The 8873-nt window shown below is 39.8% G+C and overlaps 1 protein-coding gene across 1 annotated transcript; it reads left to right on the top strand.

The window, feature by feature from the left end:
• The first annotated feature begins 7087 nt into the window (after nucleotides 1-7087).
• On the top strand, nucleotides 7088-8017 carry LOC118582638 (olfactory receptor 4B1-like). Its single transcript, XM_036185663.1, has one exon. It carries the CDS (start codon nucleotides 7088-7090, stop codon nucleotides 8015-8017), a length of 930 nt encoding a protein of 309 aa, XP_036041556.1.
• Nucleotides 8018-8873: the final 856 nt, after the last annotated feature.

The following is an 8873-nucleotide window of genomic DNA, read 5'->3' as shown; positions in this document are numbered from 1 at the left end:
GATATTATTAGTTCTACCTTCAAAGAATGCCAGGATTCTGATCACTTCTTAAAATCTTCATTAGTGCCATCCTGGATCAAGCTATATTCCTCCTTGATATTGATTGGTATTGTCTTCTACCTATTGCTTGTGTTTACAACCATTCTTTATTATTCTTGGGAGGGACTGTGGCATGAGATTGATTTTCTTTGTGACTATATCTAAAATAGTATCTACCAGAATTTCCTGTCATTTTTAATCTGTTTAATTTTTTTCCGTAGGACTTGGTTCCAGTTACTTTTCTGTGGCTGTGATAAATACCCTCACTAAAAGAAACTTGACAAGGGAAGGGTTTATCTCATCTTACAACCCATAGTCCAGCACGGAGGGAGTCCAAAGCAGGAACCAGAGGAAGGAACTAAAGCAGTGACCCTGGAGGAATGCTGACCACAGGCTCACATTTAAATGTCTTTCTTAAACATCCCTGACCCTCCTGTCTATGTTTGGTGCTGCCACAGAAGGCTGAGCCTCCTACATCAATTACCAGTCAAGAAAATATCCCGGCAGGCCAACTTTGTGGAGACAATTCTTCAGCTGCGGTTCCCGCTTCTCATGTGGCAATTTGACAACAAAGATTAGCTACCACAGACTTATTACTGAGTTATTTGTCAAATTGCATTTGTTTATGCTTATCTCCACTTCTGTTATGTCCAGGAAAGGGTATTACGGTTTTTATTACCATGAGTTTAGGTATTTTGTTTCCCCTCTGCTCACTCTTCATTACTGGGAACAGTGTTTAGCATGTCATAGGATTTTACAGTGTGTGTTGAATGACTGAGTGAGTGAAAGAATGACATCTCTTTCAGAGAAAAATCTAGTCCTAGTCTATGATCAAGACACAGACAGAGGTTGGCTAAGTGATTTAATACATGAATATTACACTCAAATACATGCATGCGGAATTAGGAGGTTTGATGAACACAATTTAGATTAACATTTCCAATATGTATTCATTTATTATTACTTAGTTTTGATTCATAATAGCAAACTTAACTCCACATTTCAGTTAGACTTGGAGGGGAATAAAGAAAATACAGAACCTAAAGAACTTCACTGAGAGCAGTGATTACAGGTGTGGTGAGTAGATGTGGTAGAGGTGTTCTCCTGAGCTGCAGGAGGAATGGTCTGATGGGTAAGATGTCTGAAAGTCAAAAGAAGTAGAGTTGTCCATAGTGAGCAATGGAGATATTTTTGCTGGTCTTGCCATTCTTGGACCCCAAACTTTCTGTGGCTTCCACAATGCTCATGCCTTCTGTTACCTTTCCTAAGATCACCTGTTTGCCCTCCAGCCACTCAGTCTTGGAATGCAGATGAAAAACTAGGAGAAATTGTTGCTCGGTTCTGCATTTCCCATGGGCAAGATGCTCGGGCCTGTTTGGTTCAGGTTGAAGTTCTCATCTTTAAATTTCTTCCTGTAGATGGACATGCTATATTATGGTGTGTGAGGTTGTCATCCTGGAATATGAATCCTGGAATAATTCTGTGAAAGGAGAAATCCTTTCTCTCTGGTGCTTAGAGCACACAAGTTTCCTGTTGTCTTTGGAGCATTGTCTGCAAACATGTCGAAGCAGATGTTGCCCAAGGGCTTGCTGTCAGCCACCATGTCAAACATCATGGTGAGGTTGATGGTGGCTACAGCAAGCATCAGCAGGGGGCAGTGGTGTCTGAAAAGCCAACACTTTCATTCTACATAGAAGAAAACACAGAGAGGAATAAGATGTGGTGAGGCGAGATGGTATGAGTGCAGTGGTAGAGTTCTTCAACTGCTTACCCCGAGTTAGTGCCCGTGGGCTACTTTATTTATAATCTCGCATTGATTTCCAGTGGAGTTGTGTAGGGGGGTCATTTGAATTTCTCTCTTTCATCACCTTTCCATCGATCACTAAAATTTTATGGCTATGCATGTAATCAATTGAGACCGTTTGACCCTGTCCTTGCATCATATTTCATTTGGCAAATTTTTACTCTAGAGAACAGGAATTCTGTGGGGAAGTTGGTCTCTTGACTACAGTGTATAGCTTCATTTATTTTAAATAGTTCAAAGTTCTGAGCACTTAATCACAGCTCTTGGAGTCTGAATGAGGAGGTAGGATTCCTGCAGTGAAACAGATTCTTAAAATTTCAGTGTTTTTTTTGCTTTTCGTAGCTCTTATTTCTTAAATACAAATATTACCATTTACTCTAAACCCTTTAATTTTCTTTGTGATTTGTCTTAGGTGTTATCTATCTTGTTTTATAAAGCTCCCAAGAGCACTGGTGATTTATCTTGAGGACAGGTCAGATCTTTGAGTCTAAGTTGTATCCACCACCCAGATCCTTCAGGAAGCAGCCGGATGTTATGAAGAAGCTCTGGTTTTTATGTTAGTAACTGGAAATCACTAGAGTGTGCACTTAGGAAGCTAATAGCCACTCTCAGTTTCTGTCACTCCACCTATGAATAGGAAGTAAAACATCTTCCTGAATTTTTTCTGTATCACCCTGAGAGGGTTTAGCTGATACTGTTCTGGATTTGGTACGTCATGTAGGTGGTGAGATGTCTGCTGGGTGGTGCTCTTAGTTAAGTGACTTTATTTGCTAAGAACCAGGATTTAAAAGGGAGAATACAGTACTCGTTCCCATCTCAGCTGCATTATAAAGTTCATGTTGGGTGCATCTTGAGTGTCTTTGAATTCCCTCTTGTTCAATGATTTGTTTTCCAAGGCAGAGCAAGCATGCAGTAGCTCTTCTGACTTAAAGGTAGGTGATCTGCCTAGAAGCAAAGTGCAAATTTTCTTAGCAGCTATATAATGCTGGATATGGCTTTTTCTCCTAGAGTCAGAGTTTATTTGTTAAATGAGATAGTTTCTTTTGTATATGTATTTTTTGGAGATACTTGTTATTTAAATTGATAATTTTACACAACATTACAGAGTCTCTAATTTTTAAAGTCCTTTGTAATTTTGGGGTTCTTGTGAGATATCATTTGGGTTTAAGGAAGTTGGAGCCTGTAATTAGAATAGCAGTTCTATTCCTTCACAAAGTGATCAGGCATGATTGGCACATAAAACTCTGCTTTATACTTTTTCCCAGGCATGATACCATTTGGTGTGATGCAAATTCCAAGCGATTACTTGATATATATATTCTACATGCCCACCTACTGATTTGTGCTTCTGTGTCTTGATCACTTTGTCATCTCTAGCTCTAGATTGTGAGCTGAGAGGATGTATTTATTATCTGCTATGGGAAGGAGTAGGGACAAAGAAGTGGGAGCTAGAGAGAGAAGAAATACAGAAAAGGCCAAGATGACAGATAGATCAAATAGGAGTTATTCTTTCAAAGAGGAAAGCTACTAGGTATTCTTCCTTTTGTTGAAAAAGCTTGGCAACATGGGTCCTTACATGATTTTCCTCATCTCTGTGTGGTGATCTATTGTGTACCCTAATAAAATTTGTCTGAAGATCAGAGGACAGAGCAAGCCACTAGATTCAATATAGAAGCCAGGCAGTGGTGGCACACACCTTTAATCCCAGCACTATGAAAGAAGTGATATGGCTGTGTGGAGAGAGTTATATAAGGCATGAGGAGACAGGAACTAGAGCCTTTTTCAGTTGAGGAAAGCTTTTTCAGCTGGACCCCTTTCAGCGGAGAACTCAGAAACATTCAGTGAGGGGATTTGTGAAGCTGGCAAGGTGAAATATGGCAGTGGCTTGTTTCTTTGTTTCTATGATCTTTCAGCATTTACCCCAATATCCAGCTCCTCGTGTTTATTAAAAGACCATTTTAGAATTCATGTTACATCTCTGAGTATCTCAGAGTGGTTCTACTAAATTTACCTTCATTTCCACAGTGGACCAGGAATATTTCAACAGAAGATAAGACAAGAGTTATGTGTTTATGCTGTCAAATGAATATATCCCCTGCTTCTAATAGTTGGTCATTTGTATTTCTCTTCATTTACATGCTACACACATGCCCTATTCTTACTAGGTATAGCATGGTAGTTAAAGAGCAGAGATGTTGTTGGTTGTCAGCTTTCACATTCTGGCTGTGCTGCTGTATAAATCTAGGCAATCTAATTAACTTCTCTGTGTTTCTGTTTTCTCATTTGGAAAAAAGAAGAGATAATAATCATACCAATTTTATAGGTTTGCTGTACATGCTAAATATATTAATTCATATAGAGTACTTACAAATGTGTGATATAAGTTAGGTAGTTTTGAAATGATAGTCTTTTATATTAACCCAAGATGCATATAATTGTAAAATAATCAACTGTAATTTCAACACTAGACAATGTATTTCTTAGTGAGGGATATAAATATAGATGCTGAAATAATAAGAGTATATTAATTTCTCTGAAAGAAATATGATGGGGGACTATTGAAAGAGAAATCCACAGAGCTTCATTCTTATAGCAATGAGGTTCATCGTACAACTTAGAAAGAAGGAAAACCAAAGAAAGAGGTAAGAGCACTTTAAGTTATAATAAGCTTCATGGTGTTCAGTTGGGGGAGAGAATAAGGGTGCAAAGAGCTTACAGTCAGTTTAAGAAGGCCCTTACATTCCTCTGGAGATATCAAACCTCATGCTGAGGGCAGTGGGAATAGTTGGTAAGATTTGGTAGAGAAGGAATGTGGTTAGATTTGTACTTAAGGAAAGCTGTTGGAGACATTTCCCCAATGTTTAGAGAGATGTGGGATCATGTAATTAATGCAAACTGAACCAGCAGGACTGCAGTTGGTCCTAGAAGGCGCATAAGGCTGGAAGGACAAGGAGTGGGTGATGTTGGTGCAATGAACAGGATAGGTTTGTGGAGATGGAGGGGACACTGACTTGAAAATACACAAGTTGAAGTTTGCTGGGCAATAGAAAGAATTGTTGAGGTGATTCAGATTTGAGAGCTATTAAAAGGCAGTTAGAGGGACTCAGGTTTCCCTGGTTATTCCTAGTTGATAAGTCATTAAACACTAGTTAGAAGGACTCAGGCTTCCCTGGTTACTCCAAGGCAGCAGAGTGATCTGAGGAAGGAAGGGTGTACGTAGTAAAGCAGTTTTCTGATTTTCCACAGGAAGGATGGGGCAGGGTGACTGGATATCGGAAGACTTTGGTAATTTAGTAATCAGCTTTCTGAGTGTGAGGAGATGACAGCAAGATGGAGGAAAGGGTGCAGTGGGGATCTGGTGTGCAGGTCAAATTAATGCAATGTGTAGGCTGGATGTGGGAAATGAGATGGTCCTGCCAATGTAACGTTGACATCAAAGCTGCAAGATCAGGTAGCTTGGAGGGTAACGGGATTATCAGATGACTTTTTAGGTCCTACTTGCTCCTAGGTCTTCTGTGAAACCACAGTGTAGTCCACCATCCTCACTCCTAACCCTGTCCGTATCTTTTTGCTGTGATTCTGCATTGTCTCCCTATTCAGCAACTTGATTTTTCAGGTGACTGGATATTCCCGGTGATTCAAAAGCCTTGCACCAAATTATTGCTCTTCTTGTATAGCACATGCCACGATGAATTTAATCATAGTGCTTGTTGTGCCCTTTAATTTCAATGGAATTTGGCAGCTGAATAAGGTTTCTTTAAAAGCATTAGCCTTTTGAGTCAGTTTCTTTTTGGTTCTATGAATGTCTGATTTCTCTTTCTCTTCTGAGGCCATTCCTTCTATTTTTGCCACAGAGAGATATTCTTCCTAAAATATTAGATGGTGTGACTCCTGTTTGAGTAGACAGAAAATATTTTCACAGTTTTGATATATACTTAGGTGCTTTACATTTTTTCCTGCTTAAAAAAAGAATGAGAAACACTGTTTTTGTGTCTTATAAATTTGGTTTGTCATTTATTTTGTTTATATGGATGCTGAGTTAACGAAAATGGCACTTGAGTTTGAGGAAGCATTGCCTTACTTGCTGACAAAGAGACAATAACTATGGCCTTACATTAGTTATCAGAGACCTTCATATGACTTGCTCCAGAAGTAGACAAATAGTCAGCTGTGGCAGCTTTGGATATTCCCAACTAGCTGTGACAGCTTCATATACTCAACAGAGAGAACCCTGTCTCTACAGCACTCAGACAGAAGTTGGCCCTGAAGCAGATTAGGAAGTTCATCCTGGAACATTTCACATGAGGAGAGAGAAAGGGCCCAGCTGGGTGTACCTAATCTCTCCTTCCAAATTCAGCCCACTCCTCTAATGGAAGGGTATGACTAACTATGTTATGATTATGTTTCTACAGCTCCCTCACCTTGGAAGGAGGCATCAGAGGTAGAGAGGAAATACTCTCCTATGCACCTTTACCAATGTTTTAACAACTGTTTCTCGTTAACAAAAACTTAGCCCTGAAGTGTTGTTGGTTTCCAATGTGCAAATACTGGCCCCACAACCTTACCAAATTTCAATCAACCAGGGTGACATCACTGAAAGAGCACTTGGGATAAGATGCACCCAAAGCCAGTGTGTCCTGGTATCACAGCATCAAACCTCCAAAACATATGAACATGGCTCGTATCTGCTTATGCTATTGGAGGAGGAAAGAGTATGTGTGGCTTAGGAAAGAAGACAGCACAGAGAAATATGGGGAGATGATCTGTGAAGAGCTAAGTCCCTGAGGTGCAGAGAAGAGAGATGAGGAACAGATCAGAGATGTTCCAAGGAGATTTCACAGTGGGAGAGAGCTATTGAAATGCTGTGCAACTGATACAAACAGGCTTTTCACTTGAGTGCCCCACCACTGTTTCAATGTCTTGTATGAATTAGAGCGAACCCTGGACAATCAGAAACACTTGTCTGAGTCTTAAGTTTTACCATATTTTGTGATCTTTGACAAATAAAGACTTCTCTCACTTTTAATTTTCTACTAGGTTTTCATTTTCTAATAAAGAAAGTAAGGTAATTAAAACAAAGTGTTAGATAATTAGCACTCAGTATTCAGTGGGCACACCTCAACACATTGTAACTTGTTTTTCACTCTTTGAAGTGATATAAACAAAGCGAATAATGTCATAGTTATTGCTTGTTTTATTGCAGGTCCCTCAACAGCTGGTGTCTGGCACACCTGAACTGACGCCATGGTCAGTGTAAATAATGTGACTGAACTGATCATCACTGGCCTTTTCCAGGATCCAGAGGTACAAAAGGTGTGCTTTGTACTGTTCCTTCCCGTGTACCTGGCCACAGTGCTGGGCAATGGCCTCATTGTGGTGACAGTCAACATCAGTAAGAGTCTGCGTTCCCCCATGTATTTCTTCCTCAGCTACTTGTCCCTGGTGGAGATCTGCTACTCCTCTACTGTGGTCCCTAAATTTATCACTGACTTACTTGCTAAGATTAAAACCATCTCCCTGAAGGGCTGTCTGGCTCAGATTTTCTTCTTCCACTTCTTTGGGGTCACTGAGATCCTCTTGCTTACAGTGATGGCCTATGACCGTTATGTGGCCATCTGCAAACCTCTTTACTACACAACTATCATGAGTAAGACTGTGTGTCACCATCTGGTGGCTGGTTCCTGGGTAGGGGGATTTTTTCATTCCATAATTCAGATTTTCATCACCATTCCATTGCCCTTCTGTGGTCCCAATGTGATTGACCACTACTTCTGTGACCTCCATCCTTTATTCAAGCTGGCCTGCACGGACACCTTTATGGTTGGAGTTATTATGTTTGTAAACAGTGGACTATTTTCTGTATTTTCCTTCCTTTTCTTGGTGTCCTCTTATGTCGTCATCCTGTTCAACTTGAGAAATCATTCTGCTGAGGGGAGGCGCAAGGCCCTGTCTACCTGTGCCTCTCACATCATGGTGGTTGTCTTGTTCTTTGGACCTGCCATCTTCCTCTACTTGAGACCTGCCTCTACCTACACTGAAGATAAACTTGTGGCTGTGTTCTACACGGTCATCACCCCCATGCTGAATCCCATCATCTACACACTCAGGAATGCAGAGGTGAAAAATGCTGTGAAGAAGTTATGGGGCAAGAAAGTGAACTCAAGTCTGGAATAAAATTAGAAACATGAAATAATGAACATCATGACCAATATGACAAGAACGTGAATCTGACTTTAATAATCAGAGAAAGTGCAGATCAAAATCTACATGTGCATTGTTTTTGTTTTATTTGACTTCCATCATGTTATAGGTATCAGTATTTTGGAGTATGTTCAAATTGGGCTATTTTACATCTCTTCTTCAGTAATCTGTAATGTGTAAGATTGAGGAATAGAACTTCTGTAATGTGTGGATATAAAACATAGCACTCACATCAAAAGGAACAAAATAGTTTATTCTTGAGCCAATATGATTTAAGTGGCCTGAGAACATAGACTTAGGCTACACCAAACACCATGTCTCACTGTAGTGACAGGTTCATAGAACAAAAAGTCATAAATCAAGGTACTTTTCAAATACATTGGTGTGAATATGAGGTCCATAGGTTATGGAACAGTGTGTGTGTGTGTGTGTGTGTGTGTGTGTGTGTGTGTGTGTGTGTGTGTGTGTGCAATCTCTGCTACTGGCTTCAGATATTGTGTGCTGACATCTTTAGTTTTTGAGTTGTGAAGGTGATGGTCCATTATGTTAATAAGTACCCTAAAGATTCACATTATAGTCACAAGAACATTATATTAGGCACAGAAGTGGACAATGGATGGCTATTAATGATTCTAAAGATAGCTCATGATAATTTGGCATGGGTCTACAACATCCCAATATCCTATAATTGTCTAATTCTAATTCTAATTGGTCAGTTAGTTTTTTAGAATCTTAAACCCAGGTGTGGCTTTTTCTTGGGAACCTCAGTTAAAAAATGGAACCCTACTCTGCCCCCATTGGCTCTGTGACCTCAACTTTATTAATTTCC

Source organism: Onychomys torridus, chromosome 4, assembly GCF_903995425.1.
Source record: "Onychomys torridus chromosome 4, mOncTor1.1, whole genome shotgun sequence".
In the NCBI taxonomy this organism is placed as follows: domain Eukaryota; kingdom Metazoa; phylum Chordata; class Mammalia; order Rodentia; family Cricetidae; genus Onychomys; species Onychomys torridus.
Note: the sequence above shows the minus strand (reverse complement) of the source record. Positions and strands in the feature narration are given on the sequence as shown.